This window comes from Panicum virgatum, chromosome 3K (genome assembly GCF_016808335.1).
Source record: "Panicum virgatum strain AP13 chromosome 3K, P.virgatum_v5, whole genome shotgun sequence".
In the NCBI taxonomy this organism is placed as follows: Eukaryota; Viridiplantae; Streptophyta; class Magnoliopsida; order Poales; family Poaceae; genus Panicum; species Panicum virgatum.
In genome coordinates, this window is record NC_053138.1 from 27,533,425 (window position 1) to 27,557,203 (window position 23,779).

The window sequence follows — 23,779 nt, forward strand, 5'->3', positions numbered from 1 at the left end:
ACGGCATGGCTCCCAGGAAGGCCGGTGGGAGTAGCGGCCGAGCCGCGGCGGCCGGGCCGGTGTGGGTGGCGCGCGCGGTCTACACGCGCGCCCCGTAGGCCGAGTCGAGGCTCCCCACCCGATCCGACCCGACCCAGCCCTACCCCCGCAGGGCGCAAGCCGTAAAGCGGACCCGGCCGTAACTAACCGCAATGTGGAGCCTCGTCGCCGGATCCGCGTCTGCGAGGCGCCCCCGGCTCGCCGCCACGTCACCCGGCACGGGCGCCCGCCGAGGTATTTATACGAGCGGGGGGCGGGGCGAGGCAGACCCCCACACCGTCTTCCCCTGCTTCCTTCCCAAGGCCAGCGGGTCGAGTCGCACAAAAGCTGCGAGAGAGGTGGAGAGGCGGAGGAAGGGAAGGCGTGGGGAATTGTGAGGCTGTTAGAAGTGAGTGAGTGAGGGTGGGGGGGGAGGGGAGCGGGGAGCGTAGGCTGGCGATCGCGGGAGCGATGACGACGGCGGCGGCGGCGGGCATGCCGGGGTCGCCGGCGGACTCGGCCGCGGCGGCGGAGGTGGCGGCGAGGGACGCGGTGATCGGGTGGTTCCGCGGGGAGTTCGCGGCGGCCAACGCCATGATCGACGCGCTGTGCGGCCACCTCGCGCAGATCGGCGGCGGCGGGGCCGAGTACGAGGCCGCCTTCGCCGCGCTCCACCGCCGCCGCGCCAACTGGTTCCCCGTCCTCCACATGCAGAAGTTCTACCCCGTCGCCGACGTCGCCGCCGAGCTGCGCCGCGTCGCCGACGCCCGCGCCGCCGCGGCCGCCGCGGCCGGGTCGTGCTGCTACTCCGAGGAGGAGGCCGCGTCCACGGTGATCCACGAGCCCATGGAGGACCTCCCCGCCGAGCCGGAGCCGGAGCCCGAACGAGAGCCCGAGCCCGAGCAGGATCCCGTACAACAGGATCCGGCACCGGCGTCCGAGGAGGCCGACGGCGCCGCCGTCGTCAACCCCACCGCGGACGCTGAGTACCACGAGGCGGACGCTGAGGTAGATTCCTCGGGAGATTCGTCGGAGCGGAAGGCCGCCTCCACGGAAGACGACACCGCCGCTGACGGACGTAAGTACAGTCACCGCCACCCCGGGAATTAATTCCTCCCGTGCTCACGTCAATCAATTGCCTCCTGCATCCCATCCCCTCTTCTGTTCCGGCCGCCGCATTCGAATTCGCCCGAACCCGTCGTCGTTTCCGTTGGGGCCGCAAAATTTCTCAAAATCCATTTCCGCCCGCTTCACGATTCCTGGATCTGGTCGCCAGGTGTGGCTTCCTCCGCAAGTCGTCCCGCGCTAATCTCCGACCTTTTGGGCCTAACTAAAACGGGATTGGGACTAGCATGGGTTTTCCCGGCGATTTTTTTTATCTATTTTCGGATGAGCGAGATTATTTACTACTACTAAGAAGGCTTCCAAATTACGTACGCTTTTATCATGCCGCTATTTTCTTAAAAGCTGCTGCTGCACAGGCACAGCGCACGGCGGCATCGGCTCCGAAGTGAAACGGAGCTGGCTGGCTGGCGTACGGGTCCATTACGCCCGGGTGGTTAGTGGAAAACCGAGGTGCGAGGCCCAATAATTCGCCCTCGTGTCCGACGAGTCGCCATCCTCCCCGGCCGGGTCAATCCTGGCCGTCGGTCGTGGCGGCGGGAGCTGTGGCGCCCGTGAAGCTGGATCACGTCACGGGGGGCAAACAGAAACCCTACCGGCCTTTTTTTCCTCGCCCTCACGCCGTTCGCTGACGACGACCCCTCTCTCTCCTCGCCGTTCTTTCCCGGGCAGCTCGCTCCGCGGCCACCACCCCTTTTTGGTCAGGTGAGAGGGGTGGCCTGGTCCCGATGTAAAGTACTGGTGGCAGTACGGGCGGCCTCTTGGAAATTACGCGACGCGACGCGTTTAGCGGAGCTGCGTGGGCGTGGGGCCATTAATTAATGTTAGTTTACTGCTCCCGCACGCCGCCGCCGCCGGCCGGGGGGACTCGGGCGCCTCCGCCCGCTGGCTGTGCCTTCCTGGCCGAGGGCGGCCGCCGCGCGCCTGCTGCTCGGCTCCCAGCGACCTCGTAACCATCGCGTGGTTGTAGCGAGAGCGCCTGGTGACCCGAGCGCACGCAGGTGGTGCAGCGGCGCTGGGGTTGGCCGTTGCCTTGTCCGCACTGCAGACGGCGCGCGGGCTTCTAGAATGTCGCAGCTGGGGCATGTGTCGGTCTGAGATCGGCCCTCGACGAAACTTGTGACTTCATCGGTCCTCACTTGATGGAGAATTGGGGAGGGGGCGGGCCGTGATGGTGAGCGGCGCGGCCCTTGAACTCGAGCGCCCCGGTGTCGTGTCGCACGCGTGTGCGTGGCCTCTGACGCTGGGAAGGGAGTGAGTGAGCCGAGTAAATGGACCCACATGACCCGCGCCGCGGGGAGACCGACCACCTGGCCCCAGATCACCGGGGCGCCGATCGGATCGCCGCCCCGCCCAGGCCGGGCCGCACACGTGGTCGCGCGCGGGCAACTGCCTCGTGGGACCCCCCGTGCCAATCAGCCAGTTGCTGGGGGGGTACTGTACTGTCACGAGGGCGCAGCCGCTGGGCTTCGCGAAATAACTCCTTTCTCCGTATGGCGCCATCTCGTCGTCGAGGAAAGACACGGCCGGGGGGTTAGTCGTGGCCCGTGGCGGGACTGGCGGCCCCCAGTCGAGTCTTCTCCAGCCGCCTGCGGCCGCCGGGGCCTCAGGGGGGTAGGTGTGCGGAGAGCCTTTTGGACCTTCCTGAATCTCTCCGCACATGCACGATTGAGCTGTGCTGCGGAATTGATTAATAATGGGGTTAGAACAGCGTGGTTGGTGTATGCGCTGTCCATTGATGATGCGATCATGTGTCTAAGCTTTGTCCAGTTGCTGCTATAAAAGTCAGCTGGCCGTTTGTAACCGGTCTGGATTTTAGAAGATTTCAGGCAATCTCCTCCAAATTGACATCCGATGGACCATGGCCTTTTTCTTAAAAAAAAATAGATGCAAGAAAACAAGTCTGGTGGTCTTCTTGTGCGTGCGGCGGAAAATTGCAAAAGGATGGAATAAAAGGCGTGCTTTCAGTAGAGTGGTCTAGTGTATCTTTATACCCGTCTTCACCCAATAATTGAACATGTACCATACTCTGCTGGTCCCTGCTCCCGTTTGGTGCGTGCCCCTGCACTTTTGCCATGTACTAGTAATGCCCGTGTTCGCTTCTTTCAACTTGGTCGAATCTCTTGTCTAGGCGCACTCTTCTCTTTATCACGTTATTATCACGGAAGCCACCTTTTCTTCTCCATTCATGCTGTAGTCCGTAGAAAGTGACACCGAAAAGGGTCCTGCAGGTTGGGATTCCACAAAAAAACGAGATAATTTCTTCCTGCGATATGATGGATATATTTGAAGATCGAAAGGGCGGTAAAGCAGGAGATGTCAGAACGATATGTTAAAATTCGAATGGGCGATAGATTGGACCTGTTGGTGCTGAGTGACCGTGCCCACTAGCAAACTGCCAACAAGTGAAGATCAAAATTATGCCCTGCGTGAAAAGCACAGATCGAATATAGGTTTTATTTTTTGTTTTACTGAAAAGGATTTTTTGTTCTCTAGTCCATGTTCAAGCATAAAAGTGCAAGTGATGTTTTTATGTTTTGCTATCTCCAAATATCTGAAGTCAGTGGTGTACCTGTGAGTGCATTAGTTCAGTTTTATTGCTTCCTTTGGAATTAAAAGTTTTGGTACTCGGTAAAATAGAAGTTATATGTGAAACAAGGTATTTGAGTTATAGAATTTGGTGTCTATTTGTTTTCCTTTTGTTGCAACACGTAGTACATATCCAATTCCAAATAATGGTTGGGAAGCCTCTGAGATATATATTACTTAGCAGATCATACTGATCAAGGATCTCAAGGGGAACACAGCCTACCAGAGAGCTATCCCATCTGCTCTGACCATGAGGAGTGCATTGCCCGTCCTGAGAGGATCAAGATCCAGAAAGGTTTCGTGGCCAAGGAGTCCGTGAAGGGGCACATGGCGAGTTCCAACTTTACACCACTCGGCAATCTTTCTGTACAGAAGGACTAGGAGATGCTGTAGGAAGTAGTAGCACTTCTGTTCATCTTATTAAAGTTCGTTTCTTCTGAAGGCACTCTTTCTTGACTGACGTTCATGACCTTGTGTGATCACCAGGTTAATGTTGTGAAAGGCTTGAAGATATATGAAGATGTGTTTACAACATCGGAGATCATGAAAGTTGCCGATTTCATCACTGAAATTCGTCAGGCTGGCCGAAATGGAGAACTTTCAGGTAAGTTTTTTTTTTTGTTTCAGGAGTTTTCTTGTTGAATGTGTTTACAAGTCTCTAAAATTTAGTGTTTATTTTCATTGGTGTTGTTTAGTTTTTCTTGACCTGTTCTTCTGGTTACTTCTATTGGTATCCCCTAATATGTGGTATGTCTCTAAAAGAAATAAAATATCGTTGGTATCACATGATTGATGCTTTAAGATACCAAAAATGCTCTTACGCATAGCAGCTAACTGTGGTCCTAGTTCAGGCTTCCATTACCTTTTCTACCAGTGGTGATGGTTTTGTCTGATATACTTTCGTGCTAACTGGCTCAGAGATCTACAGGTCCTAGGTCCTAGCAATTATCACCTGTGCTTTATATTATAGAAACAGGAAAAATCTAAGACGTTGAAATTAATGTAACTAGATTACTAGTACTGATCTATCTTTCTATATATATAGCTGCTGGTCATTCTAATCTAGGTAAAGTAGAACTTGAATCTGACAAATAAGTAATGTCATCAACCTAGTGGCTATGACACCAACCGAGTTGATGCCTTACCTTAACTAAAGCTAACTTGAAGTTGACCTCTCTGAATCAAAGCAACAACTTTGAACTGAATATATAATTTAATACTAGTAACGTATTAGATCCTTCTGTTTTATTGGAATAGGTCGTGCCAAGACATGCTAACGTCCGTCCAAAGTCGTGCACTCATGCACAACAGAATGTTGATCCAAGTAAGACCTCAACTTCCCAGACTTCTTAAGTTCCTGAGTATGATTCCTCCTTATGAAACAAACATAGAACTGACAACCTTGGTTTGCTTATTGGGGTTTGGCCGAACATCACATCCAAGTAAGCTGCCTGAACATGAAAATGACTAATTTTCTGGTTATCTCAGGCCAGTGTGCCATCTATTTTATGTCTTGAAATGTGACCTTATGTGAAAACGTTTGGTGAATGACTATATGGTTCTATGCCTGGTCAATTTCTGTGAATCAGCTTGGTGCTTATCATTTTTTTTCTCAAATTTAGGTGAGACTTTCATATTCTTCAACAAGCAGATCAAAGGAAACAAGAGGGAGATCATTCAGCTTGGTGTCCCATTATTTCAACCTACCACAGAGGAATCTAATTGTATGTTCCGAGGACTCATACCTGGTTTTCTTCTACTTGCTTAGTCTGGCAAGAATATGCTTCTGTGGCATAACATATTTTCGCATCTCCAGACAATGAAATGCCCTCGTGAATGATGTCACAACTGTCCTCGTTTTCTCCTTGTCCACAGGCCACATAGAACCAATCCCCCTCGTCCTGCAGGCTGTCATTGACCATCTTGTTCTTTGGCGTTTAATACCAGAAAGCAGGAAACCAAACAGTGTCATCATCAACTTCTTTGATGAGGTAGGTGTTGCTGTTTACTTATAAAATAAGCATGGCAGTCGATGAAACCAAGTGCCCTTTGCTTCTTGTAAAATCATAAAGGTTCTGATCAGATCTTTGCACCACTCACTAAAATTCAGAGCTTTGTACCTGCCGTCACCTTTCAAAAACCAGCTAACTGTACAAAGTTAGAAAATTAAATTGGTGACCTCTAGTAGATCAGTAACCATAACCACTGATTGTACAAAGTTACAAAATTAAATTAGTGACCTCTAGTAGATCATTACCATAGACACTGAGGCCCTGATTGTAAAAATACTTGTTTACCATTCATTGCTAACCCTACGATAGGAGGAAAGAGAAGTGAAAATCGAAATTGCTGTTTACTCAAATGTTACAAAAATAAAAAAAATGGCATCTACTTCCCATGCCTCTACTATCTGATAACTTTTGTGGCCATTCTGAAAGGAGTTGTAAAAATGTAGGGCTTCGATTTCTCAGTTGGCCGAATACCCCCAACCTGTTTGTACACAATCGCTTTCATTGCAGCTCTTGATGTTAGGAACTTAGTTTTATGCATTTGAAATTTAACGCTGCAGAACATGTATCAGTAGGTCAATTTGATAAACTGCAAAATCTTTTCCCTCTAACACATTACTGATTTCCCTTTTTTGGCAGGATGAACACTCGCAACCCTACTTCAAGCCTCCTCATCTGGACAACCCAATTTCAACTCTTCTGCTGTCTGAGACTACAATGGCATTTGGCAGGTCACTCGTCACTGACAGCAACGGCAACTACAAGGGACCCCTCACACTCTCACTAAAGCAAGGGTATGCTTAACACTTGGAATATCTATTTAATCATATCAAGGATGAAATAAAAATCAATTATTTTAGTATTTCCAAACACGTGGTCATGGGTCATGGAATTTACGCTTCCAAAAATCTGCAGGTCCCTCCTAGTCATGCGTGGTAACAGCGCCGACATGGCGCGCCACGTGGTGTGCCCGTCGTCCAACCGGCGCGTGAGCATCACGTTCGCTCGCGTCAGGCCGTCCACGCCGGTGGACCTGAGCCCGCTCCCGTCGCCCACCAAGGCCATGACGCCCTGGCAGCCGCAGCCGGCCGCGGCCGCCCAGGTGGCGGCGCCCGCGTGCTTGGCGCAGAAGGCCCCCGTCAGCGGCGCCATCATCGGGTACGCCCCGGCGCCGCAGGCCGTGCTGGCGCCGGCCGCGTGGGGCATGGCCGTGCGCGCGCCCGTCATGATGGTGGCCGCGGCGCCCGCGAGGCCCATGGTGATGGCCTCCTCGGGCGCCGCCGCCGGCGGCGGCAATGTTGGCAAGCGGATGGGCCGCAGCGGAACCGGCGTGTTCCTGCCGTGGACGGTCGGGCCGAAGCGCTACAACAAGCACCTCCCGCCGCGCATCCAGAAGCGCCGGTTCTCGGCCATGATGTCGCCCATCGAGGCGCAGGGCTGAGAGAGAGCCCGCCCGGCGTCACCTCGCCGGCCGCTGAGCCGATCGAACCGCCGAATAGGAATCAGACAATGACAATGAGCCATCGTTCAATTCGTAGGCGTTCTTGGAGTGTTTTTTTCTTCTTCTCTCGTCTTCGAAGCAAAAAAAAGAAAAAAAAAAGAAAAATGAAAACAAAAAAGAAGGGGCGAAACGCGCGGGTAGTTGAGTTTGATCGGGTCGTGTTGAACGTCCCCCGCCTGTGTATTTTCGGTGACTAGCGTCGCGTCGTCGTCTTTGAAAAGTGGTGCTTTCGTGTGGGTTTTTGGTCTGCCTGTAATTTAGCCGGCTTTGTGGGCTTCTGAATGAGTAGTGGAGTTCAGAGGCCGTAGAAGAGTATTGGGTGTAGGGGTAGGTGAGGTCAGAATCAGGACAGGAGTTTCTTTTTGTTTTTTCATTTCCCCCCCCTTTTCGTGTTCCGAGAAGAACTTGATGGATGTTGCCGTGCATGCATGTCCTGCTGAGTTTGCAGTACTATATAGGTAAAAGATGCATCTTGTGTTGCTCACATGTTGAATGTTCCCGCTGATGTTATGTCAATCTCTTGGCTAGAAATGTTTGTATTCTTTTTTTTATACAAGAAATGTTTGTATTCAGAGATGAAGAAAAGTAACCATGGCTGGTTGGAGCCGAAGAGGACTGAAAACATATAAACGAATGAGGGAGCCGTAACTACAACTATTTGGGTTGTCCCAGAAAGTCATCAGGCTCATGTCTAGAGCCATTCACGAAGGGTCCAGGGCTTATGTGCGTATTTGTTAAATATGTCCGGCCTTAGGATTTCACAATCCAACAAGCTGGTTTGAGTGGATTGCACTTGTCACATGTTAGAACCGGGCCCACAAGTCCTCTTCGTACTAGCAATAAGCACAACTGAACTTGCGCTGGTAATTGGGGGAGACGTTCTCTTGCTAGAAGTGTGAAGTCTGAAATGCAAAGCCATATCTCCAGGAGGAAATCATGGCAAGTTGCCGATTAACAGGCCGCCGATCAGGGAATCTAGCAGACCTTCAGACGCTGATGCAATCCAGATGGAACGGACCATCTGATATCTGAAGATTAACTGAAGGGGATCAAGTGAAAATTATCTTTTTGTGCCACTCCTATGTCAGTATTGAAAAAAAATGTAGAGGCAAACAAGATTTAATAATCAAAACTCAATTATGACAGATGCTATTCGTCATGGCAATATATCTAGTTCCAATTTCGAAATATGTTGTGCAGAGTCTCGCCTACTCTCTCCATCCTAAATTATTAGTCGTTTTGGCTTTTCTAGATACATCGATTTTGCTATGCACGTAAATATGATATATATCTATATGCATAACAAAAATTATGCTTTTGTTGCTGTTGCCGACACTACAACTATTTACCTTCTCTCGATGACTAGGACAGTACAGCTCAGTAACGATCGATCCCTCTATGCATGCTGCTGAACCCGAAGCTGTAGCATAATCCTTTTCGGTGTCCTGTATTTGCAGAATCATGAAACGGACAGAGATACAGCGGCGGAACGTAACTTCACACCATCGTCATCCCATTTTGTCTCTGGAGCGGTAGCACCGGCGATGTATGTCTGTATCCACATGACAACGAAAGTTTAAGAAAACTGAAGCCAAAAAGACCAGAAAGTGCCGAGTAAAGCAATTGTGTAAGGCGATGAGTTGTACCAGAAATGGATACAGATTGGCATACGTCTTTTGTAAGGAAAATTTTAATGCTATACAGAATTTTAATTTGCATTATAGAGGATCAACATTTTTCATTTAACTTCCATCACGTAAAAAAAACTACATGTGCGCGGTATGATCCTTGCTGCTCTCCTAATCTATGGCCTCCGGCGATGCTCATGCTCTTCTGGCATTATTAGATGTCAAGCTGAATGAGCAGAATTACCACATATGGGCATGTACAGTCTGCATGCTACTCAGGGGCATTGGTATGGCATCCCATCTCACTGACAAGGCTCCAGATGAGGATGAGGTTGGCGCAGAGACTGTTGCGGACTGGCGGATGAGTGACGATATGGCCATCTTGTGCCTGAGCGTGGAGGAACCCGTGTGGCTGAGCTTCATTGGTCTCTCGTCGGCTTGAGATATGTGGGAGTATCTTAAGCAGTGCTATGAGCACAACTGGGCACTTAAGTGTCTCTTCTGGAGAGGCATCGTGTGCTGCGGCAGCAGGTCCATCGTCCATGTCCATCCAGGATTTTTACAATGCGTTCACACGCATCACATGGCAGCTGGACTGCATGATGCTGAAGACTTGTTATGCATGTGATTGTTCCGAAGCCAGGGAGAAACTCAATCAGAAGTTCCACTTGATGGACTTCCTCGTGCGCCTTTGTCCAGAGTTTGAGTCTTTCCCAATTGTTCTGATTCAACCAGGACAAGTGATCCAGTTGATCAATGACAAACTCCATATTTGCATGAGTTGTCAGAGTTGATCAAGCACAATAGCTCCTTCAGTCACCACAAATGTAACAATCAGCTATTGCCCTTCACTATGTACCATCTAAGTTTCAAGCTTCTGACATCAATAGTAGGGCTCAGAATTCAAAGCTTGTTTTCGTCTCTCTAAGCTCCACGAGTTCAGACTGTCTTGTCAATTTGGAGATGAGGTGGGTGTTAAAGTATATCATAACTAAGATTTGCATATATATATTGGGCCTATATGGCCCCATTGTATATATATTTATCTTATCTCAAAGGAGATTTTAAGGTCAGAATCCAAACTCCAAAGCCCATAGTAGTATTATAGAAGCGGAGAAAATAGTGATAAAAAATGCATGTAGAAAAGAAACAAATAATAGAAAGCAGCATAACAGACATGGCGTAGATGTAATCCAACTGAAAATGTAAATGCAATCATATGGGAGGAATATATCTCAGAATTAATCAGCTGACATAAAGCAAGACATTTGCAGGACTCAGTACTTGTTTATAAGAATGTAAATAGAAAGGACAACTCAATACCTTCCCACTATTCACGGTAGCCATTAGAGCAACATGTTGCTTGTCCAGACCAAATTCATAGAAGTAATATGTTCTGTCGAAAATTTGCTCAAGAAAAAAGTTACAAGGAATTTCCAAATTTGGATACCATTTATAACTAGGAACAAATATTTTAATTGGTTCTTCGGATAAAGATCAAATATTACCTAATATCCTCCTCGTCCTTAACTTTAATTGTTCGAGCTGAGAACACTTTTGCACCAGCTGCAAAATGAAACAAATATGTCAAATCTCCCCAGATTAGTAAATTGTGTCTATGCTTCAGAATTTAATAACTTCTACTGTAATATTTTCGCTTCATACTTTCTTGTAAATTTTTCCGTGTGTTGGAATTAGAATTAATTTTTCACTCCATATCTCTGTAATGGAAAGAAAACAATTTGACTAAATGAAGTTTAAGGAAATAGCAACATTACATCATCTAAAAATTATATGATGTTAAAGAAAGCTGTGAAAAGCACAATTGAAGCATGCAAAAAACAGGCCTATGCGTGCAACTCATCATGAAAGCAGTAAGTAGTGCATTTTTTGCTAGCTTTTCAAAACCTAGATGCATAGTAAGTCAAAGCTGTGGACATATGTCAAGCAGGCCATAAATGAATAATCAAATTTAGAATGACAAAACTACAATAATCTAGGCCCCACACTTTCATAATTGATACGTGAAAATTTGAACACTTCATGTTCATTGTCATCTCTCTTTTTTTAACAGTGTCCATTTTCATTTGCTTGTAAAGAAAACAGCCCAGCATCTAACTCTAAGATAACAGAAATCACCAGGTACAAATATCTTCGATGCCTCCTTTAGGGTGCCCAAGTCAGTTATGTCTTTTGCCTGCAGAACAATATTTGTGGAACATCATTCAAAATTTGTCATGCACCGATCATATAAAGTTCCTAAATTGTGAGTCTAGATTTAGGTACAGAGCAACGCAATCAGCAGCAGCTCCAGTGTGTCAGGTAATAGAGGCCATATTAATTGATTATTTTCTTTACAAAAAAGTGTTTTGGTCATTCATACCTATTCTGGAGTGCCTTTTTATTGCTCAACATTCAACTCAATAAACTTTGGAAGTTCAGACTAATAGCTCTAAACTGTCTATTGTGGGAGTCCTTGCATCTAAGTTTGAAGAAGTGTAAGCTAGTGAGTCTACAAAACTGCACTTGTTCTGACTCTTTTTCGCAAGGTTGTTCAGGCATAAGGACTTTTTTCAGAATGTTCTCAGCAGATGTGAGAGTGAGAAACGCTCATCACTAGGCCTGCTCTGAAATGACATGCCACTTCTGACTAGATGATGGTGCAGAGACAGGTAAATTCAGGGGCGATTTCAAATGCGGGTACAGTACAAGGAGACAAAAATTAAAATGGCAAAGCTCTTATAAGAACCTCTAGAAATGTGATCTTGAGCTGATTTGACGGCTTAATCACCACGCTTATGAGTTCCTCCCTGCATCAAACGAAGGATAGTACTCTGTGTTTAGCATGCAGTACAACACAGCAACCAGCACTAAAATTCATTCCTGACAAAATCAGTACAAATGCTACCGCAAATCAATGTACAAAACTGGAAATACCAGAGCTGCAGTTCATGGAGCAGAGCGAGGCCTTACCTACCTACCTACCTATCTGGAGACACGAAGCGGGCCGCGTACGCCCGGGGCTTGGCCTTATCGCCGTAGTATGTCATCCCGGCGTTGTAGTCCTGAGACGCGGAAGGAGTCAGCGTTCACCAATTCGGAATCAAACCCTAATCGTGTGAGGAAGAGGAAACCGAGGCGGGGAGGCAGTGGGTCGGGTTGAGCACCTCGGGCTCGAGGATGTCGTCGAAGGACGGCGGCACGCGGATGGAGAAGCCGCTGCCGTAGAACTGCGACCACGACCTCGTGTTCGCGATGCCGCCCAGCACCGGGGACCCCTGCTTGGAGGGAGACGCCTGCGCTGGCGGCGCCTCGGCCTCCGCGGCCGCTGCCGAGGCGGCGGCGGCGGAGGCAATGGCGACGGCGGTGTGGATGGTGAAGCAGCGGCGCGAGGCCCCGCAGCGGGAGAGCTGCCGCCGCTGGTTCGGGTGAAGCGGCGACGGGGCGAGCGGGAGGAGAGCGGCGGCGGGCATGGCGCCGCCCCGAGCCGCGGCGCAGACGATGTCGTCTGGACAGCCGTGGCGAGAGGGAGCACGGGGCGATGTTGGATAAGTGGCAGAGGCTTAGTCCATGACTGGACGCCGAGGCCACTCGTGAAACGGACGGGGGGGCACTCGGAAGTGTGGTTTTTACACATATAATAATCGTGAAAATATTGCTGAACCGCTCCAACTTAATTTGCAACTCCTTAAAAAAGATTAATTCTTAACGTGTAATATGGTGAAGCAAGTTCTCAACTGCCCTAATTTGCAACTCTTATAAAGAAAATTAATTGCAACAAAAAAGCAAGTACACATAGTTTATCATAACTGTCAATTTTATCTAATAGTTTATCATAACTGTCAATTTTATCTAACTCAAAATTCTTTTTATGTGTGACTTCTATATGTGTTCACTGCCAGTAATATATTCACCTACTGCTAATTTTTACAATGGTAACCCATTTTATTATGCTTTCTTGCCATCTTCATCGCTCATTCGCTCACACTGTTGATCCTTTCAACTTTATGACGGATGACAGCCGATCGTCCGGTCTGCTGATATCTTATTAGCATAGGGGCACAGAGACACCTCCTGGACCCAACAAACCCTCCCTACCACAAATATTACTGTACCTATTTACAAATTAGTTTTCATCTCACTATTTATTGCTCAAGGATGATCTCCCAAAAGGATAATCTAGGCAACCATTTGGGGAAGAGAATGGAAATTAGCAATGGAGGTTGACTTAAGATATGGATTTGGTTTTTAGTCCTAATCCTTTTTTATTGGTTCGTGAAGAGGATTAAGAGACCTTAAGAGAGAATTCTTATACATCATTTGAGAATTGATTGGTGGGAGGATAGATGTTTTGTGTTGAAATGGTGGGAGAGCGGGAGTTGCTCTTCTGGTCCTCTAAACTTTCATTTCCTGTGCCACCGAAATTTCCTAGCTAGGCTCCCAGTACTAATCACACTGAAAGGAATGCATGTTTGTTTCATGGTGATAGTGTAAATATTTTTGTGCCATAACATGTGGCTTGTCATGATTGTTATGCTGGACAAAATGTCCACCATAACTACGATAAATTTTGTCAAGGAAATTAACATGCCGATGAACTCCGTTATGATAGATGAGTCTGCTGCTAGAAACAGAGAAAGTTTGCCACGAGAAAGTCTGCTGCGTCCGGTTGGGTCCTTCACTTGCACAGTGAGACGCTGTGACCGTGGCGCATGTCAGCCTGACACGTGGACACACTAGTCATGTTTTCTGACATCCAGACAAGCATTATTGTCCAAGCTGGCACCTCACCTTATCCGGCTCCAGAATCCCAGCCACCCAATCACAATCCAGACCAAACGGCCGCAGCAGAACCCCTCCAGCGATCTCAGCCCGCACAAGCCAGCGCGATTCCTCCCCTCCTCCCCCGAGAGCTCCCGCGGCAGCCATGGAGACCCTCCTCTCCCCCTCCACATTGTTCGCCCCGCTCCGCGGCTCCAGGAGGCCGGCCCTCGCCGCTACCGCCACCGTCTCGTCGAGGCCCGCCGCCGTCTCCTGCGCGCTCAAGAAGCCGCAGGCGGGTGCGGGTCTCGCCGCCGCCGGCAGGAGCTCGGTGTCGTTCCTGCACCACGGCCTGGCGGCCGCCGCGCTGTCGCTGGCCATCAGCCTGTCGCCCGCGCCCGTGCCGGCGGCGGCGTCGGAGTTCGACGTGCTGAACGACGGGCCCCCCGTGGACTCGTACGTGGTGGACGACGCCGGCGTGCTGAGCCGCGTGACCAAGTCGGACGTCAAGCGTCTGGCGCGCGACCTCGAGGCCCGCAAGAACATCCGCCTCAACTTCATCACCGTCCGCAAGCTCACCAGCAAAGCCGACGCGTTCGAGTACGCGGACCAGGTGCTGGAGAAGTGGTACCCGACGATCGAGGAGGGCGGCAACAAGGGCATCGTCGTGCTCGTCACCAGCCAGAAGGAGGGCGCCGTCACCGGCGGCCCGGCCTTCATCCAGGCCGTTGGCGAGCAGGTCCTCGACGCCACCGTGTCGGAGAACCTCCCAGGTGCGCACGTGTAGGCGGCCGCCGACGAGCTACTTAGCTAGATCACCTCCCAGGTACGAATCATTAAACAAGCTGCTGCTGCCGTGGCGCCGCAGTGCTGGCGACGGAGGAGAAGTACAACGAGGCGATCGTCAGCACGGCGAGGCGGCTGGCGGCGGCGATCGACGGGCTGCCGGACACGGGCGGCCCGGCGTTCAAGGAGAACAAGCGGGAGTCCAACTTCAAGACGAAGGAGGAGACGGAGGAGAAGCGCGGGCAGTTCACGCTCGTCGTCGGCGGCCTGCTCGTCATCGCCTTCGTCGTGCCCATGGCGCAGTACTACGCCTACGTGTCCAAGAAGTGAGTTGTGAGCCATGGCGCGCTTCTGTACAGTAACTTTACACCGATCCAAGAGGAAGATGACTTCGTCGTCTCTCCCAGGATGAGCATCTTCGATCTGTTGGAGGAATTCTTAGAGGTGAACAGAGAATGGTTAATACAAGTGCACACCTGTGCACTCTTCTCTATTAATTAATACAAGTCCGGCAATGTGAAAATCTTAAAACTCTTACTAGACAACTTGGGCAATGCGATGAAATCACTGAAGTTGGATAACTCTAACAGGGATCTCAAAAAAAAAGATAACTCTAACAGGCAACTGAAACCAAGCTATATATGTGATTTTTTTTTCCACTACAGACTGTGCATGTTTGCCGGCAAAGTCCGGTTTACATTCGGCAAAGTGTTTGCCAAGTGTAACACACGATAAATAGCTCACGGCATACAACGGCCGGCAAAAAGCTTGTTTGCAGTGTGCTACATTTCGAGCACACGGCAAATACTTTACCGAGTGTAATTCTGGGCACACGGCAAAATAAAGTGTATCGGTGGCAAACCCGTTGAATAGGTTGTTTGCCGTGTGCCGTAACGGCTCGGCACACGGCAAACACAAACTGTTTGCCGTGTGCCCTGGCCCTGCACACTCGGCAAACATTATTAGGAAACATAAAAAAAAATCAAAAAAAGAGGGGCCGGCCGCCGCCGCCAGCTCGCCACCGCTGCTCTGGTCTGCGCCGCTCGCCCGCACGCGCCGCTGGCTGCTCTGCCGATGCCGACAGCGAGGCCCTTGCGTCCCAACCCTTCCTCAACCTCCTCGACGCCGGCTTCAACGACGACGTGCCCGCCGCGCTCTGGTCCGCACCGCTGCTCTGGTCCGTGCCGGCCGGCCGCCACTGCCGCCACCAGCTCGCCCACGCTGCTCTGGTCCGCGCCGCTGGCCCCTCCGCCGACGTCGACGCCGACGGCGAGGCCCCCGCGTCCCACCCCTTCCTCGACGCCGGCTTCAATGATGATGCGCCCGCCACGCTCCGTCCGTGCGCACCAGCCCCTCGTCCGCGCCGCTCGCCCGCACGCGCCCACACGCTTTGCACCCACGCGCCGCCGCCGCTCCTCTTCCGCTCGCCCGTCGCTGCGCCGCGAGCTGCTCTGCTGCTGCTAGCTGGCCGCGGCCGCCGCTCCTCGCCCCGCCACCCCTCCTCACCGGTCGATCTATTCCAGTGAGGGGTGAGCGGAGGGGGGAGGAGAGGAGCAGCGAGAGGGAGGTGGTCGGGGAAGAGCTGTCGCTGGCCGTCGCTGCCGCTCGCATCGCCGTTGTTGCCGCTCGCATCGCCGTCGTTGCCGCTCGCATCGCCGTCGTTGAGGAGGCCGAGAGCGAGAGAGAGCGTGAATGATAGAGATGAGAGAGATAGAGGAGGAGGAAGCCGCCAGTTTTGACTTCGGAAAGGGAGGGGGATGATCCGGCTCCAAATGTTTGGACCAATGGGAGAGCTTTATTTTGAAGTCTTGTATTGATGACGTGGCGTGTGTTTCTTTAATGGCCTTTCAATGCATTTTAATACAAGCAAATGAGTTCAAATGAAAAAGTTGTAAACTACAAATTTTTAAATATCGTCGAGCTCTACAACTTTGGTATAGAACTTATTTACATCCGAAGTCATTTGGAAATTTTAACATTTATAATTTCAAATTAGATAAATTATAATGACATTTTAAAGTATTAAACAATCTCAAATTAGATAACTTATAATTTTGGCATTAAGGAATCTAAATACCATATTGCATATAGAAATTTTTTTAATGTGAAAATCCATCTCGACCATCACTTTCACTTGAAATATGAGCGATCCCGTTCTGAACCACTATGAATCTTCTCCTCATATGCTTCGGTTATTAAGGAGTGTACGTCAAACATGCGAGAAATCTACTCAACTTTTTACCATAGCCTAAGCACAAGAAATTATTCTATCATGAAAATTTTTACAATTTCCAGACTTCATATGCTATTTATAAAATTTTAAAATGATTCGGCCTCATGTTACCGGTCAAGGTTCGGGATAAAGGGTAGTAGATATTGCCTCTGATTTTATGGATATTGCCTCAGATTAGACTCAACAACAAGAATATGATTTTTGGATGATTTTTTCTACATTGCTCAAGTCACTAGCAGTACAAATATGACTTAAATCTAAGAAATGTGGTTAATGAATTTAAATGATTAAATATAGCAAAGAGAATTGGAAAAATACCAGATGTTAACATCACGGTCCATACACAATAAGTGTATTCCTGAAAAATTTGGGAGTGCTAATTTCACATTTTTATTAATAGTTTGCCGTGTGCTACGGCCAAGACTCACGGCAAACAAGAAAAACACACGGCAAAAGTGTCTGTTTGCCGAGTGCCAAGGGGCGGCACACAGCAAACTTTTTTCCCGTTATGTGTTCCAAATGTTTGCCGAGTGTTTAAATTTTGCCGTGGGTTTAATCCGTAAGCACACGGCAAAGGTGGGACAGGTGTAGCGGAATTGAAAATTTTGCTGTGTGTCTTTTTAAACTACACACGGCAAACACACCTTTTACCGTGTGCCCTATGTTTGCCGTGTGCTTAATATGCGGCACACGGCAAACAATACTTTTGCCGTGTGCCCGACATTGGACACACGGCAAATATTATGGCGCACGGCAAATGTGATCTTTCCCGTAGTGTTCCCTTTTGAGATAGAGCTACATATGATTATTAACAAGTAATAAATACATCGTATCCGCAACCAATGCCGTTAAAGTGGTTGATCAAAGAGAAAACAAGTGTATGCTGCTACTTAGAATCTAGGTTTTATGACGAATGGCATCTTGTCGATGAATGGAGGGTCAGTATTTCCCGGTCAGTATCTGAGATGCAATGTGGAAATTTGCAGCTTCCGTGTAATGTATCCCATCCCAATTGACGAATTCAGTAGTGTCGCTGCACCCTTTTGCGGTCACCAATTTACCATTCAAAGACACTGTCTGTCCACATGGCACGTTACCATCATAGTTCAGGGGTGGACCACCATATCCGCAGCATGCTTGGGTGGCATGCTCAAACCCTGTCAAGAAGGAAAAGCAGATATTAATTAGAGTTGTTTCTTCAGTTATTGTTCACGAAAACAGCTGCTTTAATTTCTTGATGAGCTAGCAGCAGGCTGACAACACTAACATTTGAGTGAAATGTCACAATCCACAAAACAAAAGTCAACAACGGACAATAGTGCATATGTGTGAACAGAGCGATGCAAAATGCCCAAAAAACTAAAGCATCTTTATTTCCACCTGTTATAGTGGGGTTTATTATTGCAAGCACTTGTTCAGGATTGATAGTGCCACTTCATTATAAGACTTCTCTTTGAAGCATGCATAACACTCGAGAGATCTTTTTCATAGTGCTGCAGTATGACGACAAATCTTGTTGAATGATTTGGATGCATGATAATCACACAAAATAGAAGTGTATGCTGCATACCAAATCGAGAGTAGTTGGCGATCAAGTTGTATTTGATAGTGTGGATGTCCACGTAAGTGATGCTGGCTCCGGCGAATTCACCTCTCAACTTTGTGCAAAGTGCATGCAGCTGTAAGTTGAAAAGTTTTGCAGCACGGTTGTGCTTTGCTACACAGTGCAGCTCATCTAGCTGGGATGGGTCTTTACCAAACAAGGCTATGTTTTGAGGTAAGCAGCCAAGAGGGCCTGTGTTGTGAATCCAGAACTTCCTAGCACCTTGGTCATATAGTTTCTGAAATTAACAAGGAACAAAGAAAAAGAGTTAGATGTGAAGCACTTTCTTATCCAAAACAGCATATAGAAAGAAGGCAATGTACAGAATGAAAATGCAGAACTTTAGAACCTAAGTGGATTATATCAGAATCCAGCCTTGTACAGAATTATTAACAAAACTGGAAAAAGAAGGATGGAAAGCTGCAAGGATGAAAGTGTATATATTTTATAAACCTTAAGCCCAGTTTCAAATTCCAACAAAATTGTTGGAATGGATGCAATGACTTGATCCTCTGTTTTTTTAATAGAATTCACCAGCAAGATCATTTTGCCCAATATCAAACATGTAGAGTCCTTCTGAAAAGTAATCTTCCTGAGGAATGTATCGCCTGTACATATCTCCTGCAAAAGTAAAATAAGAAGTTACTTTCACCAACATTTGGTATCAATGAGATTTGAATTCTTAAATCTCCAGTTGATATATATTAATTCAAAAGCAATTAACATGATGGAACTATGGAAGGCTGTCACAAACCATTCAGATAGCCTAATCCTAGACCTATTACAACACCATGGAGTAAGATAATTAGTATTATGTTAAGTATAATATTCAAATGTGTAACTCTTTCCACGTTTTATTGGATTGCCTCATTTACTCTGATGAAATAACAGAAGCTTCTTTGGTCTTTTGACATATCTGAAGAATTGTTGTTTCTTTGTAAATACTCTACATTATGTTTGCTTATTTATAGTGACGATGCCCATTGCTTTGCTGAGAAGGTTATAATGTTGTATGCTTGTGAGATAGCAGAAGATATTACTATCTTGCTTTGCAATTCACAGTTCAGAAAGTGAAGCCTAAGAGGCAAACTGCCATACCTTCAGACAGGAGCTTAGTAACTTTGTCCTTGAAGGCAAAGGATTGCTTAATCTGAAGACCAAATGAAAACGGGCTGACAGATGTTGGTTTTGCTGGTGTGATTGAACACCCAGCTTGAGCAAAGTTAACACCAGTCAGGAAGTTTGGTGCACCAAGAGAATTCAAATATGCATTGAGGAGCGGCATATCCATTAGCCTACCCCAACTTGCTTGGGAAAAAAGGCTATGTTGTTGTTGTTGTTGTTGTTGTTGTTGAGCGGCATATCCATTGCCTCCACTGCAGAAGTTTATGAACAAGAATGAGATTGCAGACAGCAAAATTCTATGAAATGAAAAGGGAGAGCTGAAAACTTGGTGCTGATATTAAAGAACATTGATGCTTATAATGGAACGCTCTCAGCAAACTCAAATTTCTGCAAAGGGTAATGCATTAGCCCATCAAGCCCTTCGTAATATGAGTAGGCCAACTTATTCTGTTTGTAAACTATATACAGCTCTGAAAAGTTTTTTTTTGGCTAACAAAACTGATACTGCACTAACTGAGCGGCCAGCAACTCAACCTTTTGATGCTATCTGTACAGAAATCACTTTGTATGCCATTTCTGTACAATTAATATGCAGATGAAATTCTTTGCTTCTTGGTTACCCACTTACCCCTCGGAATCCTACAATTTATCAATGATTTCAGAATCAATGTAAAGCAGCTGTCAGCCATGGTCCGTTTCAAGTTTTTTGATGGAACAGGAGGGGCAAGCCCCTATGGTTCGTTTCAAGTTGCTTAAATGCAAGCACATGTGAGGGCTAATTCAGTAGACCCATGAAAGAAGGCAGCCTATGACAAACTAGTAAATCTCACCAGAAATTAAGCAGAAACCAACAGCAATTCTTTATAATTGCGACACTCGCTTTCCTGCAGATCTACCGAATCGTACGAAAATGTCGCGACGAACAGCAATTCCCCGTAATGGCAGGAACTGGACCACATACAACAAGCACAGTTCCTCAACCGGCGTTAGAACAGAGCATACAGCCACCAGGGAGGCAAGGACCATTTACAAGTTGCAATGATGCCTCAATGTCCACTTCTAACCACCGCACGGGGACGCACTTGTCGTGTCCGGCCACAGACCATCCTAACTAAATCGCCCTTTTCCCAACAACCGCCCCCGGACGAAATGGCCGCGATGTCATCAAGAATCAACGACAGGCCATATCGTTCGTACACCGACAAATTACTTGCTGCCAAGAACTGAACATGAACAGCGCAGCTTCAAGAATCAATGCCGCGTAACGACTGTATTCAGGCAATTCAAGTAGAATCCAACCTCCCGTGCACCGATTCTTTCGGGCGCAGTTCCAGATGGTTACATTTAATAGAATTAACGAGCTAATTCAGGAACATGGAGTTGGGGAGAGAATGGAAGCGAGAGGGGAGCATACTGAGGAAGTCGAGGATGAGGCGGCCGTCGCAGAAGCGGCCGGCGGGGCCGCCGAAGAAGGTGGAGCCGTAGGGCGGGAGGATGGACTCGAACCCCGCCGCCACGCGGCCGCCGGTGTCGGAGTTGGAGTCCCCGAAGTTGAACACCGCCGGGAAGTTGAAGTCCGTGGACGCCGCCACGAGGCGCCCGCCGCCGCCGCCAAGGCAGAGCAGGGCCACGACGAGGAGCACCACCGAGAGACGCATGGCCGCGGCGGGGACGGGGACGGTGGCTGGGGCTCCCTTGCCCAGCTCCCTACTCCACTCCACTCCGCTCCGCTCCGCCGTGTTGTGTTGCAGCTTGCTACTACTCCAAGTAGTGAGGAGGGAAAATTGGCTGCCGGACACCATTCAATTGTGGCTTTTGCCATAGGACATTAAGAAAGAAGGGTTTTCCCAAAACACATTGCTCAAACATGTCAATTTGCTGCTGGACATTATAGCTGGTATAATAACATATTTCACTCAAACAGGTAAGAAAACAACATTTCTGGACAAGAATACCCTTGCCTCTTCAAATAAACATTTGAACACCATAACAGGAGAATATTTGAACAACATAACATGACAATATGATAGAGCAATTCAACAGTATTTTATCTTAGAATAATATGACAGGTTAATGGAAGTAGCAGGTCCAACAAAATATCATGCTCCAGTCATATTAGGCTATCTAGTACAGTACCAGATCCAAACATTACAAGGCCACATATTACAAGGTCATGCTTTGAACAGCAACACTACATGAACATATCACTACATAGCTTATGTTTTCTTGAATCTGACAACCTTCAGCTTTTTTGGCTTTTCTTTATCGTTGATAGGAACTGGAGATAAAGCAAGACATTGAACAGGCTCTATAGTGTCTTCAAGTTCAAGTATCCTCTTACGGCTGTAAATGTAAATAGAGTTGTGTGAAATAAATATAGATAAAAAGCATAATGGTATAGAGAATGAAGCTGCAGTACCTTCTTGTGACAGGGCTTGGTGTAGAAACTAGTGTCATGGCTCTAGTTGGTGTACATAAGTCATATTCCAGCATTTTTCTTGACATACTACATATAGGTAGAAATCATGTAAAACTGTAGCTATGACAGTAATACCAACGATCAGGAAAATGCAATACCTCCTTGTCACTGGACTTGGTGTAGAAACAGTGGAGATTGCTCTAGATGGTGTAGCACTGTGAAATGTATATATATATATATGAGATATGTGCAAGCTAAGTCAAACACCATAAAGTTTGAGTGAAAAAATCTTACAATGGGTCAGAAAATGATGGTTGTTGCTGTGTTGGTTCAGCAGTACTAGATGGCACTACTGTGACATTTTTCTTGCCTCTCTTTCTCTTTGGTTTTGGAGGGGCAGGAGGTGGTGCATCAGATTCATAAACATACTCGTTACATGTTTTTTCCATGTGTCCAAGCTGCTTGCACCTTTTGCATCTTGTGGTTCTTTTTCCAGAGCCCCCTTCCGCTACTGATTTGTATCTTCTCACTCTTGGTCTCCCAACTGCCCTTTTGAGAATTGGAGGCCACAACTTGAACCCTGGGTTAACTTGAGGCCATTGTTTCCTATCTGTCATTGGCTTTACAGATTTTCCATAGGCTTTCTTGAACTTTGCCACAAAATAATATTAATGAACATAGTCTTCAATATTATAACCCCGAATTGAGGTTATAATACACAAAGCGTGTGTGCATGGCAGACCAGTGATTTGCCAACGCCTACAGGTGCACTTCCCCTCATGGAGATCAACAGTATGCCTCCAATGAACTAGATTCTTTGTAACACCTTCAACTTCACCTAACATCTCACCTTCTTTACCACCTTCTTTGTGTGAATACCTCCAGATATATTTTGTAACACCCCTGTGTTAATCGTCTCGCTAATCAAGAGTTAACTCGCTAATTGGGGACTCAAATTTGTCGTTAACGCTAATCGCGTTCGCGCAATAAACATCTACTTAGCTGTGTTCGATCTCGTTTTTGTCCTTGACCTCCGCGCGCACGCCGCCGGACCTCCCTGGGCGCCACCCCTCGCCCCTACCGTGCGCCCCTAGGCCGCTTGGCCTCCCTGGACCTCGCGCCGCCCCACCCCGTGACCGCCCTGCGCCGCCGCCGGCGGAACGCCGCCGCCGACGCGTGCCGCCGCCCTGCTCCGAGTGCGCTGCCGCCCTGTTTCCCCACGCGCGCCCTGCGCTCTGCCCCGCGCGCGCCCCGCATCCCGCGCGCCCCACAGCCGCCGGCCCCCACACGTCGCTACCCCGCCGCCTGGACGCCGCCTCCGCTGCCGGCCGGGCCGGAACGGCCACGCGCCGCCGTGCCCTGCCTCCGCACCGCCGCGGGCCGCGCTGAGTGCGTGCCCTGTTGCGCCGCCGCGGGCGCCGGCTCCGCCGGGCTACCTGGGCCGCGGTCGGGCCAGGCCGCGTCGCTGGCGAGCCGCGAGCGGGCCAGGCCGCCGCCGCCGCCGCGGTGTCTGGCCGCCCCGCCAGCCACGTCCTGGAGCGCGGGGAGCAGAGGAAGGGGGGCGGGCCGGGCTCGCTGACGGGTGGGCCCCGGCTGTCAGCCCCCCTCTTTTATGTTTTTCAATTTGTTTAATTATTCTATTTTCGGCTGAAAGTTTATAATTGCGTAGAAAATCACAGAAAAATGCAAAAAATGCCAAACAAATTTTGTTAGGTTTATATAATTATGATCTTCAGAGGAAAAATACATAAGCATGCATTTTATCACTTTTGCTCCAGGGAAAATTCAAATTGTGTTTAACCTAGTCTATTTTGTACCACTTGTTCTATAACTCTAAAAATTATGAAAAATTCGCAGTGGCTTACTCATTTCATGTGTAGTCCACTGTAAAAGTTTCATGGACTGTTGCTATGCTCTTTTGGGTAGATCTATTTATACTTCGTTTACTTGCTAGGGTTAGTTAATTGTTTCATGCATGCAAAGCA

The 23,779-nt window shown here is 48.3% G+C and overlaps 4 protein-coding genes and 1 pseudogene across 4 annotated transcripts; 2 read left to right on the forward strand and 3 right to left on the reverse strand.

Annotated features, from left to right (window-relative positions):
- Window positions 1–313: 313 nt before the first annotated feature.
- LOC120698773 (RNA demethylase ALKBH10B-like) lies at window positions 314–7,755 on the forward strand. Its single transcript, XM_039982505.1, has 7 exons — window positions 314–1,096; window positions 3,914–4,059; window positions 4,216–4,333; window positions 5,352–5,453; window positions 5,605–5,720; window positions 6,378–6,532; window positions 6,654–7,755. Exons 1-7 carry the CDS (start codon window positions 490–492, stop codon window positions 7,177–7,179), a joined length of 1,770 nt encoding a protein of 589 aa, XP_039838439.1. The 5' UTR covers window positions 314–489; the 3' UTR covers window positions 7,180–7,755.
- Window positions 7,756–8,355: 600 nt separating this feature from the next.
- Window positions 8,356–12,468, reverse strand: LOC120698774. Its single transcript, XM_039982506.1, has 7 exons — window positions 12,035–12,468; window positions 11,853–11,932; window positions 11,617–11,677; window positions 11,007–11,064; window positions 10,376–10,433; window positions 10,191–10,263; window positions 8,356–8,791 (listed from the first exon to the last, which is right to left on the reverse strand). Exons 1-7 carry the CDS (start codon window positions 12,338–12,340, stop codon window positions 8,699–8,701), a joined length of 729 nt encoding a protein of 242 aa, XP_039838440.1. The 5' UTR covers window positions 12,341–12,468; the 3' UTR covers window positions 8,356–8,698.
- Window positions 12,469–13,701: 1,233 nt separating this feature from the next.
- On the forward strand, window positions 13,702–14,945 carry LOC120698775 (UPF0603 protein OsI_019212, chloroplastic-like). The gene is made up of 2 exons (XM_039982507.1): window positions 13,702–14,401; window positions 14,497–14,945. Exons 1-2 carry the CDS (start codon window positions 13,795–13,797, stop codon window positions 14,742–14,744), a joined length of 855 nt encoding a protein of 284 aa, XP_039838441.1. The 5' UTR covers window positions 13,702–13,794; the 3' UTR covers window positions 14,745–14,945.
- A 2,477-nt stretch (window positions 14,946–17,422) lies between these two features.
- LOC120698776 lies at window positions 17,423–21,179 on the reverse strand (annotated as a pseudogene).
- A 412-nt stretch (window positions 21,180–21,591) lies between these two features.
- Window positions 21,592–22,322, reverse strand: LOC120700791. Its single transcript, XM_039985015.1, has 4 exons — window positions 22,089–22,322; window positions 21,953–22,009; window positions 21,795–21,881; window positions 21,592–21,718 (listed from the first exon to the last, which is right to left on the reverse strand). Exons 1-4 carry the CDS (start codon window positions 22,241–22,243, stop codon window positions 21,592–21,594), a joined length of 426 nt encoding a protein of 141 aa, XP_039840949.1. The 5' UTR covers window positions 22,244–22,322.
- Window positions 22,323–23,779: the final 1,457 nt, after the last annotated feature.